The 23,168-nt window shown below is 44.1% G+C and overlaps 1 protein-coding gene across 2 annotated transcripts in view; it reads left to right on the top strand.

Annotated features, from left to right (window-relative positions):
- Nucleotides 1–13,508, top strand: part of map1aa (microtubule-associated protein 1Aa) — a 56,839-nt gene extending 43,331 nt beyond the window's left edge. For both annotated transcript variants that reach the window (XM_074658900.1, XM_074658908.1), the window contains 5 exons: nt 2,513–2,595; nt 4,585–4,725; nt 4,835–11,723; nt 11,828–12,054; nt 13,025–13,508. In XM_074658900.1, the coding sequence (XP_074515001.1) occupies nt 2,513–2,595; nt 4,585–4,725; nt 4,835–11,723; nt 11,828–12,054; nt 13,025–13,180 (7,496 nt within the window). In that variant the 3' untranslated portion in view covers nt 13,181–13,508. The remainder of the gene's footprint in view (nt 1–2,512; nt 2,596–4,584; nt 4,726–4,834; nt 11,724–11,827; nt 12,055–13,024) is intronic.
- Nucleotides 13,509–23,168: the final 9,660 nt, after the last annotated feature.

The raw sequence follows: 23,168 nt of genomic DNA, 5'->3' as shown, positions 1-23,168 counted from the left end.
TCCTGTACTATGTGAAGCTCCGTGCATACTCTCCTGTACTATGTGAAGCTCCGTGCATACTCTCCTGTACTATGTGATGCTGCGTGCATACTCTCCTGTACTATGTGATGCTGCGTTCATACTCTCCTATACTATGTGATGCTGCGTTCATACTCTCCTATACTATGTGATGCTGCGTGCATACTCTCCTGTACTATGTGATGCTGCGTGCATACTCTCCTGTAGTATGTGATGCTGCGTGCATACTCTCCTGTAGTATGTGATGCTGTGTGCATACTCTCCTGTACTATGTGATGCTGCGTTCATACTCTCCTATACTATGTGATGCTGCGTGCATACTCTCCTATACTATGTGATGCTGCGTGCATACTCTCCTATACTATGTGATGCTGCGTTCATACTCTCCTGTACTATGTGAAGCTCCGTGCATACTCTCCTGTACTATGTGATGCTGCGTTCATACTCTCCTATACTATGTGATGCTGCGTTCATACTCTCCTATACTATGTGATGCTGCGTTCATACTCTCCTATACTATGTGATGCTGCGTTCATACTCTCCTATACTATGTGATGCTGCGTGCATACTCTCCTGTACTATGTGAAGCTCCGTGCATACTCTCCTATACTATGTGATGCTGCGTTCATACTCTCCTATACTATGTGATGCTGCGTTCATACTCTCCTATACTATGTGATGCTGCGTTCATACTCTCCTATACTATGTGATGCTGCGTGCATACTCTCCTGTAGTATGTGATGCTGCGTTCATACTCTCCTATACTATGTGATGCTGCGTGCATACTCTCCTGTACTATGTGATGCTGCGTGCATACTCTCATGCAGCCTCCCCTCCCTCTCACAGAAATGCTGCAATGCGTCTCCCTCAGCCAAGACTGGGTCAGTGTAACTCAGCTAGCAGCGACAGCCGGAGGAGCGTCCCCATAGCAACAGCCAATGAGGCTGACGGCTGAGGGATTATTTTGCGTTATTGTTGTGATTGTAGCGTATTTCCAGGATTAAACCTCGTCGGGGGGGGCTTTAGTTAGGGCCAGTGGAGATATAAGATGGCAAGTGAGCTGAAGAGGCGACGGGCGGGGTTGAGGATGCTTACAGAGGCCGTAGCCTACCGTATGGGCAGAGTAATGGTGTTGACAGATGCTGGATGAAGGGCGTTGTATTGTCAGTAAATGGTGATGGTCATATTCAGCATTCTCATACTGGCAAACATTGTTTTCACATAATTTAAACCTTCAACAAGCAGCTCAGTTTACAGCAAATTAAACATCCTATAGAGTGTTTATTAATCTGTTACACATCCTAACCAGCAGCATGACAGTATAAGCAACCAGCTCATAGTAATGAGTGATCCTCTGGCCTTTCATCTAGTGTCATCGTCAGCTCAAAATTTAAATTTGTCTACCATATTTGATTATAATCCAAATACCTGCAAAACTAAAGATATTCCCATCAGCTCGGCTGCACTGTGTTAGTGCTTATTAGCAAATGTTAACATGCTAACACGCAAGGCTGCATTAAAGCATGAAGGGATCCGGGGCTGTAACTTTTTCATATTTCAAACAGATCAGGTTTGACGGCAGTACGTCATCCAGAGTAGGCTCTCATGACCACGCCCCCTTTTGGGGGAAACTAATCCCGCGTCCCTCATCAATGGAAACAGAGTAAACAGAGGAAGTTGAAACATGTCTCCAAACTTCTACTTTAAACAAACCGCTAATAGTGATAACGCTATGCTGAAGAGTTGCTGTGTAGCTGGTTGCACCAACAATAAATCCAAAAACACTGATCTCTGATTTGCTCCCGTGCCATGTCCTAAAAAAGATCTAATAGAGGAGCTTTATGGCTCCAAGCTATAGACTAGACCGGTATGGCATCATCTCCGAGGCTGTGCTCCCTTTTGGGGGAAAGAAACTCGCTGTCACAGGAGAGAAAATGCTGAAAGCTGTTGTGTAGCGGGTTAACGAGGCTCATACGATACATGAATATTCACTGTCAGTGTGCTAAATCGCTAAACGATGCTGGTCTTACATTAACGTTATATAACTAAATCTCAGCCTATAGATCAAACAGTTGGCTGTTAACACGTTTACAGACAACACTTAGCCTAACGGGATTCAATCAAATATCCAAACATGTACGTCAAACTGCATGAACTCTCTGGGATCTTGGGTTTTCTTTCCCCCAGAAGGGGGTGCGCCCTTGACTTTTTGCGAAGCACCCGAATGTCTGATGTATACAGCTACTTGAAAAAATGTTTTTTACTCTACTGGCAGGTTGTGTCGGAGTAAAAACCCTGCTGCTGTTGCGTCTTTACGTGTGGAGCACAACTTCTCCCTGTGAATTTTATTTTTATCCACCCCCCAACTTTCAAATCGCCACTAGGAATAAAACTAAAGTTATGTGGGTGTGAACAATGTTTGCCTCTGTAACTCAGTGATTATTAGTTAGTTGGTGTCGTCTTAATGATTTTTTTTAATCTGTGTTTCCTGCAGGCCAGCGGATTCTCCGGTATCAGAGTGATGTCCTGGAGACAGTGGTGTTGGTGAACCCATCAGAGGAGACCGCCGCCTCAGAGGTGAGTCACACCTGGACAACACCGACAGCAGGGTGATGATGAGCAGATGCTCTGACTCCTGCAGGACATGTTCTGTATTTTTATTTAAATCACACTGAGGAGTTTCAGGTGTTCAGTCTGGATCCAACTTGGTTACGCTCATTATATGAAGAGCTCAGCAGCACCTGTTTGTTCATCATTCAGCCCCAATGGGAGGTCCATGTCTCTCCTGCTAGTGATCATCACTCAGTTGATTAGCAGGAAAACACTCAGTGTGAGACGCAGACACTTCTTGGTGTTATAAATAAACCCACTCAGATGCCTCAGATTTGACTGTCAGTGTGGAAACTGTCAGTTGTTAGTGAAGCTTTTGACTGCTGGTGAAATGAGTTCATCTTGTAGTTTTCATTATTGTTTTTTGTCTAGAGTAGTATGACAAGTTATTTGTAATAAACCTGATCCTTGAACCTGCAAAAGAAACCCTGTTTGTTTGGAAATACACAGCACTGTGCACGGTGTACTCTACAGTACTTCTGCATTTAACACTTATTCTTAACGCTGCAGCAACTTCAGCTTCTCAGTGAGACACAGTGATTCATCATTTACTAAAATAACGTGTGCCTTTTGCTGACTGAAATTAAAAGAAACTTTTCCAAACAATCTATTTTGGGTATGAAGCAGTAGTGATTGCATTAGAATAGAAACTGAGTGAAACTATTCAACTCTTAGGATGTAATTTTAGACTGTTACATTTATATTTGGTGTATGATTTGTTCTTCAAAATGAACGTTTGACCTTTTGTCTCATTCTCATTGTGATGCATTATAATACTTTGATTTGAATTCTTCAAAAATGTCTTAGCTTTCCATTCATCATTCTTATCAGTCAGTGTCTCCGTGTTGCCTGGATGAAATCAATTAGAGGACAAATCGAGCAGCTCTCAAACTCAAATGAAATGAAATATTGCAGCTCGGTGTATTCCCGATCAACACATTCTCACTTCCAACTTGTCAAATACCGCAGCTTGGTCAGTGGCCCTACACGTCAAACTATTACGCTCTACTGTATACACCCCTCTAGCATCAGTTTTGCACTTCAATTCCTGATCGTTATATGCAAACACTGTCTTTTCAGCTTGGTTAGGTTCAAACCCTTTACACACTGGGGCCGTGACGAATTAATGACAGGAAAATGCTGAATATTTGCCTGTGAATATTATATATCTAGAGCTTTTATTGTGAAAGGTAACGGAAGGAGTGGATCTGGTCTGCGCTGCCTTTGCGAAGGTTGAATGGAGTAATAAAGTTTGCCATCCTGGTTCGGACTTGGGAGCCTCCATGTTTCATAAATATAGGCTCAACTCGTTCCTCACAACGTGATTGGTTGATGCCTTTATTCGCGGTACGAAAGTTTAGAAAAATCAACCTCATTCAGAAAAAAAATATTTGGCTTTTTCGCCACGTAATATTCACGTTTTGTGTGAAAGTGCTCATGACAAAAACAGCAGCTTGAAAAGATATACTGACGTGCGAATTTATCACACAAAAAATGCCCCCCAGTGTGTAAAGGCCTTTAGGCAACAAAACTACTTGGTAAGGTTCAGAGAAAGATCGTCATGCCACGCAATGTCAGGTAACCTACATAACTACGCTACGTAGTTACTTACTACTATGTAACGAGACTTCCTCCTTTACTCCCACCATAACTATGGCCACGTATAGTGTCATACTTTGACACGTAGGGCCACTGATCAAGCTGCCATATTTGAGGACTTGGGAGTGTGACTAGGCTGTCATGGTACATGTGAGATGATGTGAGCGTTGTTCTTTGGGGAATCGTACTGTTAACCAACTAAACTGATTATATTTGGCCACTTGGATTTTCCATCTTTCCAGTACAGTAGCCTGAATTTGACTCTTTTGTTCTGATGTTGATGACTTACAGAAGATGTATTATTACACAGCTTTAATGTTAGCTGTTGTTATAGTTGTTATTCTGTACTCTACCCAGATCCGCTCTCTGATCACGGACTTTGCTGGGAATAAGTTGCTGATACTGAGCGGCCAGAGCTCTGAGCAGGGAGGTGACGTCCTACTGCAAGGTGGAGCCTTCACCTGGCAACACTTCTCCGACATCGTCTCCAACCCTCAAGTAAGCCGCTTTCTCTCCACATACGTCTTTACAGTGTATGGATTGACTTTTATAAAGCTTACATAGACACATTCTTTAGGTTGTTTTTCACTGTTACTGTGTTTCCCAGGTGATTGAACTCCTGTCCAAGGCCTCTCCAGCGCAGCCGTCCAGGCTTACTGTTTCCTGTCAGGGAGACGGGGGCTGGAGCTCCCTGGGCCAAAGCCAGGAGCAGCAGTCGCTTCAAAATCTTCTGGAATACCGCCTGAACCCCGAACCTCACCTCCCCGACATGGACGGAGTCACGGAGTTCACCGAGTATGTCTCGGAGACGGTGGATGTGCCGTCGTCCTTTGACCTCCTGGAGCCCCCGACCTCTGGAGGTTTTCTGAAACTGTCCAAACCCTGCTGCTACATCTTCCCTGGAGGCAGGGGAGACTCCGCTCTGTTCGCCGTCAACGGATTCAACATCCTGGTGGACGGAGGGTCTGATCGGAAGTCTTGCTTCTGGAAACTGGTTCGCCACCTGGACAGGATCGACTCTGTCCTGCTCACCCATATCGGTGCGGACAACCTCCCCGGCATCAACGGGTTGTTCCAGAGAAAGATTGCAGAGCAGGAAGAGGAGCGTAACCAAGGCTCTAGCTCCAGCAGCAACGGCGAATGGATGAAGAACCTGATCTCTCCTGAGCTCGGGATCGTGTTTTTCAACGTCCCGGAGAAGCTTCGGATGCCGGAGTCCACGCTGAAAGTGAAGCGAAGCATTGAGGAAGCGTCTCTTACGTTGCAGTACCTCAACAAGCTCGGTATCACGCCAGAGCCTCTTCACAGGGTAGTCAGCAACACCATTGAACCCATCACACTGTTCCACAAACTTGGCGTTGGGAAGTTAGACATGTATGTCTTAAACCCTGTGAAAGAGAGCAAAGAGATGCAGTTTCTTATGCAGAAATGGGCTGGAAACAGCAAAGCCAAGACGGGGATAACGATGGCCAATGGAAAAGAAGGAGAAATATCTGTCCCCTATTTGACATCAGTTACCGCTCTCATCGTTTGGATTCCTCACCGTCCAACAGAAAAGATAGTCCGGGTGCTCTTCCCTGGAAATGCACCGCAGAATAAAATCTTCGAGGGCCTCGAGAAGCTGAAACATCTGGACTTCCTGCGATACCCAGTGGCTACCCAAAAAGACATATCATCTGGTGTACCTCCTCCCATCATCAAACAGACTAAAATGAGATCAAGAACTGACAGCAAAGAGAGTCTCAAGTCTTCGCCCAAACCGCACTCCAAAACAACAAAGAAAGAAGCCAGCGGGCCGGAGGACGAGTCCAAGAGTGAACTCACTAAAGAGAATAAAGTGGAAAAGAAGGAAGAGAAGAAACTCAAGAGTGAAAGTCTAAAAGCCACCAAACAACAGAAGAACAGCGAGGTGGCCCCCGTGGCAGCCAAGACCGAGAAAAAGAAAATATTGAAGGACAAAACCGTCAAGCACGAGAAGGCGTCCAAGATGGATGAAAAGAAAGACAAAGAGAAAAAAGAAATTAAGAAAGAGAAAGTGAAGAAGGATGAAAATATAAGAAAAGAAGAGAAAAAGGAAAGTAAAGCCAAGGAGGATAAAAAGAAGGACCCGAGTAAACCGGAGCTGAGAAAAATCACTAAACCTGACCTGAAGCCGCTCACACCTGAAGTGAGGAAAACTCTGCATAAGGCTAAGACTCAGGCTAAGCCCAAGACGGACAAGAATAAAGCAGTTAAAGAGGATGAGAAAAACATGACAAAAGCACATGAGAAGAAGCCAGTCCCAAAGAACATCCCCGAGGAGATCGCAGCAGCGGCTTTGGCTGACAGGTCCATTGTGTCCTCACCAGAGGACCTCACTGAGGACTTTGAGGCTCTGAAACAGGAAGAGCAGTGTACAGTTAAGACTGAGCCGATCCAGAACGATGTGATGTTTGGGCATTCACTGTTCACAGATACTAAACCCCCTTCCTTAGTTTTCCCTGATGAGAAAGTCATATCCCCAGCCACGGAGATTAAATCGGCTTCACCCAAATCCCCTGTCAAACCGACAGAAGACAACATAGACAAAGGCCCTCCAGCACACGCTGTAGCCACTGACAAGAAGGAAGCAAGAGATGGCTTTGACAAGAAGAACGAAGAGGAGAAAATGGAGAAATATGGCAAATACTCTGCAAAGGACGACATAAGAGACAGATCAAAGAAGAGTGACAGCTCAGAGGAGGAGGGTGACGTCATTGAAAAAGCCGACCTCGAAGGAACGGAAGATGACGAGGTCCTGAAATATAAAACAGAGGAGGCGAAAAGAAATGGAAAGGAGTGGGACAGCAAGCCGACCGAGGCGAAATCTTCATCAACCGCGGCACTGTCTGGGCAAGTCGCAGCCTCCGCCTCGGAGCTGTTCTCCTTCATCCAAGACGAGACCATCCCCGGCTACTCCGAGACCGAGCAGACCATCTCCGATGAGGAGATCCACGAGGAACCAGAAGACAGGATCCCACAGCTGCGCTATGACGTGGGCTCCTATGACATCTCAGTCCCTGACGTCCCCGGTACCTTTGACTCCATGCACGGTATAAAAGAGATGAAGAGCTCCGCTGTGTCTGACATCAAACCCAAAGCCTTCATGGGAGGTCACGAGCATGAGCTTGCACCGTACCCCGCCATCATCGCTGCTCCTCTGGCAGAGGAGGAGCACATCTCCTCAGCGACATCCATCACGGAATACGACAAGCTGTCGTCCTTTGCCACGTCGGTCGCCGAGGACCAGTCGATAACCTCTGTGACGGCGCCTCAGACCGAGGAGGTTGGGAAGAACTCTCTCTTACTGGACACCATGAACAGTATCCCGTCACGCGCCGAGGCTGCCCTTGGGAAGGACTACCTCCACTCAGCGGGAACCATCTCACCCACTTCCTCTCTGGAGGACGACAAGTGCTTTAAGTCTCCTTCCTCTGATGAGTACCAGCCCAACGTTCCTGAGATGGAGGGTGACGCAAAGATCAAATCAGTCCACGAAGAAGAAGACGACGAGGAAGACGAGGACGAGGACCAGACTCCGAACGTTGACATCCCTCTGGGTAAACTCCAAGAGGGCTACGAACAGGCAGCCTTCATGATGCTCCAGGAGAAGCAGAAATCTCCCTCTGCCACTTATTCTCCTCCTCCTCCTCCTCTCTTCTCCAGCATGCAGCACTCTCCCACACAGGCTGCCAAAGAAAACCTCTTCAGCTCAGAGGGATTTAAAACTGGTGCTGATATAAAGCCGGTTTCACCCCCTTCATCTTTCTCCCCTGGGTTGGAGTCCCACTCCAGGCAGGAGAGCGAGGAACGATGTCTAAGTCCAGATGACAGCACCATGAAACTGGCCTCACCCACACAGTCAGTGCCCACAAGCAGCGGCTACTCTCCGACCGAAGAGAAACCCTTCAAGACAGAAGATGAAGCGGTGATCGATGTTAAAGCCGACACCCAGACATCGCTCATTATCTCAGACTGCACCGCCTTTATTGGAGGTGACAAGACAGCGTCTGAAGAGTCTGAAGAATCCAATGAGGAGGAAGAGGACTATTATGGCAAAAAGGATCTACAGCCCGCTGTGAAGGCCAAGCTTATGGAGGCAAAAGAGGGGTGCTTCTTGGACGACGACTTCAGCTCTGAGGCAAAATCTGCAAAGACAGAAACTGAAGTCAAGGGCTCGGACAAGACACAGGTGACTTTCAGCACAGAGGAGAAACCAAAACCTCAGGTGACGTCCTCAGATGAAGATGAAGATGAAGAGGAAGAGGAAGATGAAGATGAAAAAGATGATTTCCCAAGTGGGGTAGAGTCTCAGCCCTCACCAACAGATCAAAGCAAAGCAACAGACAGCACAGATGACGCTTTAAAAGAGGATGAGAAAAGTGTTCACTTCAGTCTCTATAGTAATGTTCCAGAGAGGGAGGGCAAAGAAAAGGCCATCTATATAAGACAGGACACGCCCTACGTGCACGGCAAGACATTCTCTTACAGCGACATTTACGGCTCTGTGGACTCTGATTCATATTGTCAGGAGTCCGTAGACAAAGTGGAGAAGGACAGTGCGAAGGGTGGAGTGGATTCGAAGAAACCCGAACCTTCGTCCCCGGTAACAGCCACGGATAAGATGTCAGAGAAGGAGGGATTCAACGGCAAAGAGTCCTCCGCCTCACCGTGGCTCGACTCCAAGAGCACTCCTGCTGTGCCTCCGTTTGAAGACGTCAAAGCAAAGGAGACATATGAATACAGCCCAGGCAGCCGATTCCCTTCAGTGGCCGATAGACCCGAAGCCTCGACCACGTCTTTATCATCAGAAAAAGACGCCTCTTTTAAAAGCCAGACCGACGGCACGAAGCCTCAGACGTACTCCTCAATGACGGCGTTTGATGTAGACATACCTGCCGCCCCAGGCTACGGCGACAAAGGAGCGTGTCTGGAGGTTGATATGCGAAAACTAACTGCAAAGGATGAGGAGGACTATGACGATGATTATGTCGATGAAGACGATGACGACGAGGAAGACGATGAGGACGACGACGACGACGAAGGTGCTGTTGATTCTGATACGGAGAAAGGAGCCAAAGAGAAGTCTGAGAAGGAAGTGAAGAGTCCAATCAGTGAAATGTTTGGCTCAAATAGGCCTGAATTTATGGTTTCTATGGCTGGATACGGATATAACAGCCAGGGGACGCCGGGCAGCTCTAGCTCGCTCGCAAAGGCCGAACACAAAGCTGAGACTGACTCCTTCGGTGGAAAGCCAACGGATTTGGGAGCTACAGGTTTCTCTGGTTACTCCTCAGGATTTGAGTACTCATATGGAGGTGGCGAGAAAGACTCATATTTATCAAGTCAGACCACAGACAAAGGGAAAGAGGATTTCAAATCAACAGAGGACAGTTATTACCAGAATGACAGAGCTGATCCTGATTTTGAGAAACAGAAGACACCAGACCTTCTGAGCAAGAAATCACTGGACTCAAGCTTTCAGTACACGACCACCGCCGCCCCTGGTTACTCCTCCTCCTCGGCCTACAGCTACTCCTCCTCCACCTCGGGCTCCCTCTCCACCAGCCGTCAGTTCGGAGAGGAACTGGGGACGCCTGCCGAGCCTCTCTTCGAGTACTCCTCCTTTAAAGATGAACACTCGCTGGTCATGGATACTCCCTTCTCTGGCTCCGCTGGCGCCAAAGACGACTATCTAGAAGTGTCTGAAAAACAGATCACAGCCACAACCACGGCTGAGTCCACCTCCGGTTTAGCTCGCTTCTCACCTCTCAGCCCGTTCGAGGAGGTCAAATCTTTCCCCTCGCTCTCGTCATCTGCCTTCGCTGAGGACAAGAAGGAGCATACGACTTCAGCAGGTGGAGTTACGGACAAAGGCCCTCAATCGGAGTGCTTCTATAAGCCTGATTGGTCTGAAGGGTCCAAGCTGGACTCAGCTGTTGGGTTTGGGGCCTCAGCAGGACCGTTCGCTCCACCTGCAGAGCTCTCCAAGGACAAAGAGGCAGCTAGCGCCGCTCTGTTTGGTGTCACCTCCTCACCACGCCCTGATATAGAAGGCAAGCATTACTTTGAGGAGACGGACAGCAGTGAAGAGGAGGACGAGGAGGCATACATGCGTGAGATGACTCGGAGGTCTCCTTCCGGCGGCCTGGCTGGCAGCCTCTCGTTTTCTGACAAGCCCGTTTCTCCAGCTGCCAGTGAAAAGACAGCTGGTGCCCTCCCTGATGTTCTGGGCTCCTACATGCCCTCACCTCTCCAGGCCAGCAAGCCGGACACAGTCAACGGCCCCACGGAGGTCAGCTCAAGCGTCACCCTCCCTGCTGGAGCAGCAGCGAGCGGTGCGGTGTCTTCAGGCCCACCCAAGGTGGAGCCCAGAGAGGGAGCAGCTTACAGGGGCTCTTTTGAGTGGGAGATGCCAAAGCCCCAGATGGGGATGGTGCCCGGAGACTCCCCTCCCCATTACCGCCACGATGACGAGTTCGAAGAGGAGTGTGAGATGGAGCCGGAGCACCCGGCCCGCCCGCTCTCACTCTCTTCAAACGATCAACCGTTTCGCTCGCCGTTCTACGCTGAAGAGTGCAGCCAAGGAGGGCAGGATGACGACGACGACGACGACAGCGATCAGGATCTTGCTGGCGATGTGCCCAGGGGAGCCACCTCCTCTTATACCAGCCGCAGCTCTCCTGGATATTCCTCCTCCGAGTACCGGCAGCCCAAACAGGACCTCTCACCGTCCTTCATCAACCCATGCATGCGCCAGTTATCCAGCGACGAGGATGACGAGGAGCACGGACGCAGAAGCGACCAATCGCAGGAGGCCGATGAACACGATCTGTCGGTCAAGAGACGCGATCACAAGCAGCCCCATCATCACAGCAGCTCTCTGCACCAAGCCGGAGGCATGCCGGCAGGGCTGGGTCTGGCCACCGAGGACACACCGCCCACCTCCGTCAGCGACTCTTTAGGCTCGCAGTCAGACTCTGATGCGCCTCCAGGAACCGAGGAATACCCCTCGGTCACCGGCGAAGGCAACATGGACTCAGATGAGGATGCAGACTACATGCCCGTCGATAAAATAACTGCCTCTGGAGGAGGCGGCCATCATTCCTCTAAGAAGAGCAACGACCCTCCTCCTGCTCCGCTCATGGACCCCTCCCCTCACCCCCCACGCCCAGACGTGTGCATGGTGGATCCTGACACTTTGGGTAACGGCTTAGTTAAGAAGGAGCCGAAAACCAAGGGCTTAAAGAAGACTTCGGGGAAAACCAAATCAGCATCCCCGGCGAGGCGCAAGAGGTCTCCCATGCCTGTCAAACAGACGCCGTCTCCTCGCAGCGCCTCGCTGAAGAAGAAGGAGGCGGACAAGAGCTCACGTATGTCCCGTCTGTCAGATGGACAAGGCTCCAAAGACGACGACCTCTCCAGGTCGAGCTACAACCCCGGCAAAGGGCTGACTAACGGTGTCAAGAGCAGTTCAGGTGAGCAAACGGCATTAAAAAGATCCTGAAAGCTTTTCAGATATAAATGAGGTTTAATTCTATAAAACAGATTTAGTAAGCGACAGTTTCGTTCTCCCATCCAGGCTCTCAGAAGTCCGGCTCTGCAGCTGCTCCCGGCCTTCCTATTTATGTGGACTTGGCCTACATTCCCAACCACTGCAGTGCCAAGAACGTGGACCAAGAGTTTTTCAAACGCATTCGCTCTGCGTACTACGTGGTGAGCGGGAACGACGCGGCAGGTGGTGAACCCAGCCGAGGAGTCCTCGATGCACTGCTGGATGGCAAAGCTCAGTGGGGATCAAACCTACAGGTAACAACTTCTGTTCTAAGATGATCAGCTTATTTCTGTGTGTTTCAGAGTTTCAAATGACCTCCTGCCTTAGAGTAAACGTTTTTATGTTTTTAACATGGTATCAACTCTGATTGTTCTTTGCATGTTTGAAGATTTTGTCCCTGCAGGCCTATGGAAGACGGAGCCTGCCAAAATCAAAATAAATGAATAAATAAATGACTCGATAAATAAATAAATATCATTAAATGTAGCAAAAATAATATTAAAAACAATTGTGACATAAATTGATATTTCTGTTTTAATTTGATTCTTTATTTATTTATCCCTTATTTATTTAGTCTTCTGTTTCATTTTCTCTTTAATTAATTATTTTTTGTTAATTTTTCAATAAATTTATTTCTGCATTTATTTATTTATCTGTGTATTTATTTTTGCATTTATTTTTTTATTTTTAAATGTATGCATTTATTTATTTATGTTTTTTGCATTTATTTATTTTTTTAATTTTGCATCTATTTTTATTTATTTTATATTTATTTTTAAATATATGTATTTATTCATTTATTTATGCACGATTTTCTCTTTGCATTTCACCCCTTATTTATTTCCCCAAACTTATATATTTCTGTATTCTTTTCTTTACACATTTCCTTTTACATTTCTTTATGCATTTCTGCCTCATTATGCATACATATTTATTTATCGAGCGCGTATATAACGGCTTCAGTTCCCCGTCAGAAAGGTCTATTTGACGGCGAGGTAAAGTGGTGAAAATATTCTAAATATAGCGTACACTTAAACTGATATTGATTTCTTTTAGGTGTCTAAAACATCCGAAAGATCCCTTTAATCATCTTGACTATCAGCAGGCAATATGTTGTGTGAAAAGCAGACTTTCTATTCCTTGCTGTCGCCCTCGTCCCACCCCTCCCTGCTCTTGCCCTCTCAGCCATGACGTTTCCTGATCTCTCGTCTTGTCGTCCCTCAGGTGACGCTGATCCCGACCCACGACACGGAGGTGACCCGTGACTGGTACCAGCAGACTCACGAGAGGCAGCAGGAGCTCAACATCATGGTGCTGGCTTCCAGCAGCACCGTCGTCATGCAGGACGAGTCTTTCCCCGCCTGCAAGATCGAGTTTTAACTTAAGTCTGTTGTTTCCTCTCTCCCTCCCCTCCTCCTCCTCCGCCTCCCGGCCTCCCCAGTGTAGATCTGGTTTTAATTGCTCTTCTCTTATAGCCTGATATGCAAATCTGCCTCTGCTTTGGGCTCTTTACCGAAAGCAGAAACAGACCTGGATAGCCGTCGATTTTCTTTCTAGATTTTTATTCATTTATATGCATGTTGTCATGGAAAATCACCATTTGTATTACAAAAGGTAGTTTTCTGACAACTATGTCCTCCATTACATTATTATGATTATTATGATTATTATGATTATTATTATTATTATTGTTATTATTATTATTATGATTATTATTATTATTATTATTATTGTTGTTATTATTATTATGATTATTATTATTATTATTATTATTATTATTATTATTATTATTATTATTATTTCTCCGTCCTGTGAAAGGGAGAGTTTTTACTTCTGTTCCTTAAATCGTCTTTTTCCCCCCAAAAAAACCTGCGAGACAATGATGTCTTTGTTTATTGGCCGAGACAAAACGCCCATTTTGTAAAAAGTGAAGAGCGTCATATCGGAAACATAACATCGGTTGCTTGTCGTCTAATTGGACTAAATCAAAGCACAAGTTTGCGCACCTTAACGCCAACAAAAAAATGATTTTTCTTCCACTGAATCCCAAAAATCATTCACAATAAAGTTGATCAGTTTAGACGATAGAAAATCCTCATTCCAGGCTAATCGTGATCCGCTTTACTTCCCTTTCTGTCTTTCTTCTAAAACAATGACAGTCCCAGTGTTGAACTTTGTGCCTCCTACTGACATAGTGAGATAGAACAATATGTCTTTTGAGTATATTTGCCGTAGCATAGGGAAGACCATATTCAGAAATCTGTATTGTAGTGATATTTCTACGGTTATCTCGATCGTCGCGGTAGGAACTTTCTCGGTGGCTGTTATTTCTTACGGTGGATTTGACGACTACGTTTCTCTCTATAATTGTTTCTGTAGTGTATTTTTTCCAGTGTATTTCCAGTACAACATATCGTTGCAGAGGATCATGAGGAGAACTGAAGGCAGAGGCGGTGATACAAGTACAAAAATCATCATCCTGATCTTTGGATTCTACCTGTTTCTATAAATATTTACATACAGAACAGCACTCAAAGCTCATCGAGAGGGAAGTCGACAAACCTCAAACCTGCGTCTCAAAAGATCTTTATACGAAAAGCTGTGTTAAAGGACGAAGAATGTATTCCACTACAACAATAGGAGCATGTGGTTGCGAGAGAGAGATTGTGTTAAAGGTGGTCGGTTGGATTGATGGTTAGAGGTTAGACTGTCACCCACATGTGCCTTTCTGTCCTGCTGTGCCAGAAGGGGAAATGTTTTCGTCGTAGTAATTTAAAAGGTGGTTAGTTGTGTGTGTGTGCGGAACATCCACGGCTCTGTGGCGGAGGGCTTCGGCGAGCTGGTCTCCTCTGTTGTTGTGAGTTTTTGTCGGTGAGAACGTCAGCGCACAAAAAAAAAAAAAGGTCCGAGTTGTACATATTGAGTGTAAAATGGCACTTTTAAAAAGTATTTCAGCCGTTAAGATTTCCTGGAGCTGCCACTCGAAGAAGCACAAACAGTAACCACTAGTGTGCAAAACTTAAAGGGGACGTATCATGAAAAACTCACTTCTTCAGTGCTTGTGTTCATACATCGAGTATCTGGAGCTCCTACCAACCCACAAACTGTGACACAACACAACCCAGTCAGTTGTTTGTGGGCTGTTAAGATCAAAAAACATGTGATTCATTCAGATTTGGTTCTGGCTATAAAGGATCTGTCTTGCATAAATATGACGTCACGTTCTCGTTGTAATCGGAGCGACTCGGGGAAAACAACACAGAAGGGACAAGACAAGACTGACGAAATCATGCAGGTTCACTAAAAACTCCCTTCAGCTCCCTTCAGCTCCCTTCAGCTCCCTTCAGCTCCCTTCAGCTCTCTTCAGTGGGGCCTCCAGCAGCGACGAGCCCACCCTGTGACCCCGGACTGACCAAAATGGAGGTGGAGAGCTCGACGCCCGGCAGCAGTGGCTCCTCCTCCCGGCGAGGAGCAGAGCTTCGCCTTGCTGCTCCGCTGGTCCCCGCTGGGAGCCAACACCGACACCACGCTGCTGGAGGTCCAGGCCGTATTGCTGGGCCCGCTGGAGAGAAGGGAAGGCACAAGAGAACCAGAACCAGGACTGAGCGGGGTCAGACTGTCAGACCCTGCTGCAGTAAAATGAGACGTTTTCTAAAGGGACTCTGGTGCTCGGAAACACTACACCACTTTAATCCGTAGGGACCGCCAAAACCAACACAAAATGATAATGAAAATGAAGATAATAAATAATAACTAACCTTGAACTTTAGGACTAGATGGAGAGATTATATCTCCACACTGGCCTGGGAACACCTCGGGGAAGTTTGGGGTCTCCTGCTGGAGTTTTTGCCCCCGCGACCCCACCCCGGATAAGCAGTTGAAGATGAGTGAGTGAGTCACCTTGAACTTGATTCATGACTTCATTACATTACTAGAACCTTAATCTAAAACAAATTACACACTGCATTTAAAGTAGCCTGTAAACTTATCACACTGAACTCCAAATGCAACCTTCCTACAAGTGTAGAGATACAGGATCCCTGCAGAACGGAAATACATGAACACTGAACACAAGACGGATCCTTTCTAGCCATAACCTTCAGATTTGGCTCCCCTTCCTATGTCACATGTGTCACCATATTTTCCTCGTCAGCCAATCAGAGCAGACCGGGCTTCTTAAAGAGACAGGCGCTAAAACGGAGCGTTTCAGACAGAGGGTGAATACAGGTATATTCAGACAGACAGTATGAGGAAAATGACGTGTTTTTTGAACATTAAATCATGTAAACATGTTCTAGTAGAAACCCAAAATTGAGCGTGATATGTCCCCTTTAAAGCGGTCTTAAATTTAGCAACATAAAAACGAACAATTACAGCATTTTGCACCGTTGTTTTTTCTTCTGGTTGCTTTTAATTATTGCAGAAAAATATCTCTAAAAATATTTTTTAGCCACAATCACCTCAACTTAATGCATCATTTAATCATTTAATTTCTTTCCTTTCTGTGGTAAATCAGTGGATGTTTTTTAAGTATCGACTTATTATGTGTAGACGTGCTTTTAATTTGATATTGATGATTTTATATTTTGATATAAGTACTTTAAATAGATTTTAACCAGGAACTAAACTAACTATCCAACAAATTACAGGACCAACACGCCTCACCAGGGTTGCTATTTTATGAACCACAGTAAAAAAAACTCTATGATATTTTACTGCATGCACGACGGATGCATGTTCAGACATAAAGGCATAAAAGCTCTTTAAAATAAAAAATTAAAAAACAAGCAGAGGGCTGCAGGAACCTCAGCGGCTCCAGCTGATTTGAATGTGAAGATGCAGATTACCTTTACGTTCTCCGTGGAGGACTTTTTGATCTCCTGGTTGCCTTGGTTACCGTGCATCATATGGTACATCTGACTCATCGGTCGCGGTGCATCTCGACTGTGCAGGGAAGAAAACCCACCAAACATTATGATTTCTGTCTCAGTATGATGTTACAGACAGTAGAGGAGGAGACGATGTTGAGGTTCCTATTTCCTGCTGATTTAAAAAAAATACCCACTAACGGCTCCTCTGATGAAAAAGGGTTAACCGTGACGTCAGTGTTTTCCTGTTAAACCCGTCTCTGTCAATGACAGCGTAATCTGCATTCCTATTTAATACTGCATCACTGTAAAGGCTAATAATAACAACTCACATATGAGCAGACCACTCAAAACCCAGACTGCCAGACACTCCTGTCAATACATTTTTATCTATAGAGGATTTCCTATTATTCACACTCTTTTCCAGACAAAGCTTAACACACACACACACTCACACACACATAACCGCTGCGTTTTCGTATCGTGCAAAAAATAAATAAAAACTATCTGTGTCATTCAGACTCATCTGCCGTGAAACAAATCATCATAAAGACTGTTGGTTTCCAGTGAGCCCTGCTTGTATACGTGCATGTGTACCTTTTTGAGTTTTCTCCTGTATTGTAATAGCTGAAGAAAAAAAACTGACTTAACATAGAACTTTTAAAAAAGATGTATATTTAAGAAGCTAAGCTGTGCGGTACTGAGGAGGCACATGTAACCTGGCTGTGCTGCTGTACTGTAAGGAAAGCCTTGTGATTGTTTTCGTTTTTTCTTTCTCCTCCTTTTTCTGCTTCATGGTTCTACTTTCATCTCTTGTTTTAAGTGCAATATTCTCTTTATCGCTCTTTAAATGCTTAAAAAAGGTAAAAAATAGAAAACAGATTTATTGTTGAAAAGGGAAAAAGTGTGGTGAAGACCAATAAAAACATCATTTACTGAACAAAAGGGTCTCCTTTGTTTTTTGTATCATTACATCACAAATGTTTTAAATTTTAAGTTTTTTTTAAATCAAACTGATCAGGGAACGTCATTTCTACTAACGTTTTAACTTGTGACCCTTTAAGCCGGAAACACACCAGGTAGCGGCGAAGTGTGGCTCGCCGCAATGAGCAGTACTCCTGTGTTAGTGTGCTTTTTCAGAACCGGAGGTTGCCGCCCAAATAGCCCTAAACACAAAGAAAAACTGGGGCTGATGGGAATGTTATTAGTTTTGCAGGTATTTAGTCATAAACTAAAGTATTGGACGCATTATTTGTTTGACCTGATGATGGCGCTAGATCAGGGGTCAGCAACCTTTATTATCTAAAGAGCCATTATAGGCAAAGAAAAAAAAATGTGATGAAGGTAACACAGTTTATAGTCTAAGTATAGAGTATATAAGTCTAATGCAGTGAGGGCCAAAGGGACAATGTACTACAGAGTATTAGGGCCACATTGAGGGGAAAAACATGACAAATAAAGTCATAACTTTACGAGAAAAAAGTCGTAATATTACTTTATTCTTGAAATCTCAGATTTCTTTTTTTTCATCAATGTGGCCCTACTACTCCGTCGTACCGTCGTACCATAGACCTACAACAATGATAAATAAAAAAATGAAAATGTAAACAAAAAGCAGTTATTCATTTCCATTTTTAAAAAATCCACAGGGAGCCACTGGAGAGGAGCTGAAGAGACGCAAGTCTTTTCAAAATAAAACTACTTAGTTAGGTTTAGGAAAAGATCGATTTGGTTAGGTTTAGGCAACAAACTACTTAATTAGGTTTAGGAAAAGATTGACTTGGTTAGGTTTAGGCAACAAACTACTTAATTAGGTTTAGGAAAAGATTGACTTGGTTAGGTTTAGGCAACAAACTACTTAATTAGGTTTAGGAAAAGATTGACTTGGTTAGGTTTAGGCAACAAACTACTTAATTAGGTTTAGGAAAAGATTGACTTGGTTAGGTTTAGGCAACAAACTACTTAATTAGGTTTAGGAAAAGATTGACTTGGTTAGGTTTAGGCAACAAACTACTTAATTAGGTTTAGGAAAAAATTGACTTGGTTAGGTTTAGGCAACAAACTACTTAGTTAGGTTTAGGAAAAGATTTGTGCAATTTGTCTTATATTAACTCCAGAAGTGCTGGAACTTAAGTATGTAAGTTACGTGACAAATAAATGAACTTTGACTTCTGGTTTCACCCGGGACACGAACATCGGACTCCTGTTGAAAGTCCAGAGGTTTTTGACCCACCCATCCACGCCGACCTCCTCCCTACGTGGCGTTCGCCGCTCTTTATACTTGCCGGTTCACAATTACGTGAATTACATACAAATTGATTTTGTGCCAACCATCATGAAAAAAATGTGAAATTTGTGTCTATGTACACAAATCAATCCTGACCCACAGATTGTGAACCAACGATCGAAGCTTTGCAGCCTCCAGTTTTCCTTCCTCCCTGCCTCAGAGTGTGAGGATGATGTAATCCAGCAGGACTGAGGAACAGTGTGGTCTTTGTTCTGACTCTGTTAAACCCGTTTTCAGCAGTCTGACGGTCTAAAGACCTGCAGGGTTGGAGGCAGCGAGGCCCCGCAGCGGCGCTGCTGATGATATGAGCTGTTTGTGATGCACAACAAGCCCAACAGAGTCGGCAGTGATTGGTGCAGCTTTCTGTTTCACTGTCTGGTCTTTGTGAAGCCGATTCTGAAGCTGGAGGACGGAACCGGCTGGAAGCTGGAGGACAATCCCCGCTGTGAGACGCTGCAATGACATCACCTCCTGGGTCACATGATGGAGGACGGAGAACAACAGATGTGACACTTCCCCCTTTTTCCTTCAGGAGGTGGAAAATAACCAAATTCATTAAGTACATTTTGAGATACTTTACTAGAGCACTCTTATTTTATGTTACTTTTTACTTCTGCTCCCTTTCATTTCAAAGAGAAATATGGTACTTTTTACACCACTACATTTTATTTAACAGCTGTAGTTATTTTGCAGATTAACACTTTACATATAAACGTATGAATTTGTAAAATATGATGCATCGTTACAGTAAAAATAGATCAACTACCCAAAAGCATATAAAGAAGTAAAAATAGCTCCACCTCAATCAGATGCAATGTGATGATGCTACTCCTACCAAAAAGCACGAGTAATAATCTTCCAATTCTAATCTAACTATAGTATATTAATAAAATATAAAGTAACAGCCTGAATAATTAAAGGAAGGAGGTACATATCTTTACTATTACGTTTTAAATAACTGTGCTATTGCTACTTTACCATCTGAATACTTCAATCACTGGAGGAACATAGACATGTTTTAGAAAACTCTTTTTTAAATTTCAGACCATTACCTCAATAAAATAATAAATTGGCAAAATTCTTTTATTATTGTAAATCAATTAACAACACAAAACAATGACAGATATTGTCCAGAAACCCTCACAGGTACTGCATTTAGCATAAAAAAAAAACTGCAAACTGCAGCCCAACAGGCAACAACAGCTGTCAGTGTGTCAGTGTGCTGACTTGACTATGACTTGCCCCAAACTGCATGTGATTATCATAAAGTGGGCATGTCTGTAAAGGGGAGACTCGTGGGTACCCATAGAACCCATTTACATTCACTGATCTGGAGGTCAGAGGTCAAGGGACCCCTTTGAAAATGTCCAAAATTTAGCCAAAATATAGCGTAAGTTGTGAGCGTTATTTAACCTCCTTCATGACAAGCTAGTATGACATGGTTGGTACCGATGGATTCATTGGGGTTTTCTAGTTTCATATGATACCAGTATCTTCACTCTAGCTTTAAAACTGCAAGTTGTGTTAATGTGTTAAAGAAATTAGAATTTAAATACTACTGAAGTTCAGTCCTACTCAGGTGCTGCACTTCAGTATTATTTCTATTTTGGGAGAGCAGCTACTTTTCCTCCAGTACTTCAAGATGGAAATATTCTACTATTCACGAGGATGGTGGTTTTCAAAGGTCCTTGAGGGGGTCCCGAGCAAAAAGGGGAATCATTTATAAGTAACACAATGACAGTTTAGCGGTCCTAGATGTGAGAAAGTTTGGGAACCACTCCACTAGGATACACCATATATATATATTTACTTATATATATATTTACTTATATATATATTTTATATATATATTACTGGTCACATTGCAGGTTCTGATTTTCATCATAAGCTCATAAAATATCACTTTTCCTCTGCGTCCTTCTTGCTTTCCTTTTCTTTCCTCCTCAACTTGAACTGATCATCACTCTGACTGGTGACCTTCACACTGCCATCACACACTGTGATAACGCTGACTCCACACATTTACCTCAAACAGATTTACTCCAACAGAGTAACGCTGTCTGACTTCAGGAGGTGATTTACCTGCTGAGGTTTGATCATCATCATCATCATCAGGGAGAAACACACGGTCTGTTCACATCCTGTTGGTCTGGGACTGGTTTTATGGTTTGGATTGGACTCCTTAGTTCAGGTCAATGCTACGGCATATATTGATATTGTTTGTTCATTCCTTCCCCGTTGCAACATGACGGCTCCATAAAGAAACGCTTTTATCAGTTTGTTGTGGAAGAACCTGACTGACCTTCACACAGCTCTGACCTCAACCCCGATGCTCTTTTGTCTGAATGGGATCAAATGGTGGAAATCCTGAAACCAGAAGAGGCCGTTTCAGCAGCAGATTGATGCTCGACGTGACATGTTTCAACAATCATATATGGATGTCATGTTTGGGTCCACATGCTTTTGTGTAAGACATTTTTCCAGATTTCAAATGATTGTACGAAATGAGGTTACGGAAACTTGATTGGCTTTTTCATCATAATTTGTGTGGATCATATTTCTATGACGGCGTATTAGGGCCATTGTTAGTTAAATTAAATAAATAATAATAACAGAGCTGGAGAAGGGGAGATTGAAGTGGTAAATGATGACTGCAGCGGGTGAAACATTATTAAAAGACCAAAAATAAAGATAGTGATTATGTCTGTTATTGGCGATGTACAACTTGGTGCTATGAGTCGCTCTCAGACACTTTCATATCGTCAAATTAGCTCTCAGAGGAAAAAAGGTTGGAGACCCCTGCTCTAAGGTAACGGAAACACAATTCTTAGTTTCAGGTGATTATACACTAATGAAAACATAGTTTTTCTTTAAATGAATCTTAACTTTAAAGGTCCCATATTATAGAAAGTGAGATTTAAATGTCTTTAGTTGTTATAAAGCCGGTCTGGGTGCTGAATAAATACAGTGGAAGTATCAAAACGCTCAATCAACGTAGAAATGCACACGGCCCGTCTCCAGAAACTGTGCCTTTAAACGAGACGTCAAATCTTCCTTATGATGTCACAACTATACATTCACGGGTAGAAGTGCTGCTAAACTCCGTGTACTTGACACACGTAGCGGATCCCTGGCTGCAGATACGCTGTGAAGACGGCAACAGACTGGAAACGGTGACCAATCAGAGCTGACTGGGCTTTTCCTGCAGAGGATCTTAAAGAGATCGTTTCAGACGGGATCGTTTCAGACAGAAGGTGTATACAGGTATATTCAGACAGACAAGAGGAGAAAAATAATGTGTTTTTTGAACATTACAGCATGTAAACATGTTCTAGTAGAAACCCCAAAACACAAGTATGAACCTGAAAATGAGCCAATATGTCCCCTTTAAACCTTTAGTTTTTTTTTCTATACATTTTGTTCATATACTTTATTTATTGGTTTATTTTAGAAGACAGAAACTAAGATACTAATCCAAACAACAAAGTAGACCCACAAATCAGATTTACATTCCAATAGCTGTATTTTGTAACATCGTTAGAAGTATTACAGAATATGGATGTGTCATATAATGATCTTTCTAAAAACCAAATGATTAAACTTCACACAGACGGGCGTTTTGTTTCCCAGAACAACAGACGAACAGAAACGTTTTGAGCTCAGTACAGTCAGCACAGATTTGAGGAAAACACACATAATTGTGCATCTAAAACCAAAAGCTTATTATCCAACAGGGTGAAATATCAGACATGAAATGTGATGTCAGTTCACAAAGCGCTCAGCAGGTTGATCTTTATTGGATGACTAAACAATCAGACGATTCATCCTCAGAGATTTAAAAGGTGGATTTCTGAGCAGGCTTTAAAGGGTCAGTTCACCGAAATTACTAATTTGCTCACCTCTAGTGGCGTCTAGAGACACGGAGACAGTTTGGGTTTTATTCGTCCAGGTTGAGACGTCTGTCTCGGATATTTCTGCCTCAAATTTGAGGCACTCAAAGTGAACAGAATTTAATTTGTGGTGCTCACAGCTTTGAAATAAAGGCTCAAATACGCTGTCCACATACACAAATCATTACAAAAGGAACAGCTCCGAGCATCACAAACACCCCGAAACAAACTCTTCGTATGATCAGGATCTGATTCATCCCGTCCAATAAGATTCAGAAAGTCTTAAAGAGCTGCATCAGTGAATTATTTTACCCCGTTCACGC

The sequence above is a fragment of the Sebastes fasciatus genome, chromosome 2 (assembly GCF_043250625.1).
Source record: "Sebastes fasciatus isolate fSebFas1 chromosome 2, fSebFas1.pri, whole genome shotgun sequence".
Classification (NCBI taxonomy): domain Eukaryota; kingdom Metazoa; phylum Chordata; class Actinopteri; order Perciformes; family Sebastidae; genus Sebastes; species Sebastes fasciatus.
This window is presented reverse-complemented; position numbering and strand designations above follow the sequence as displayed.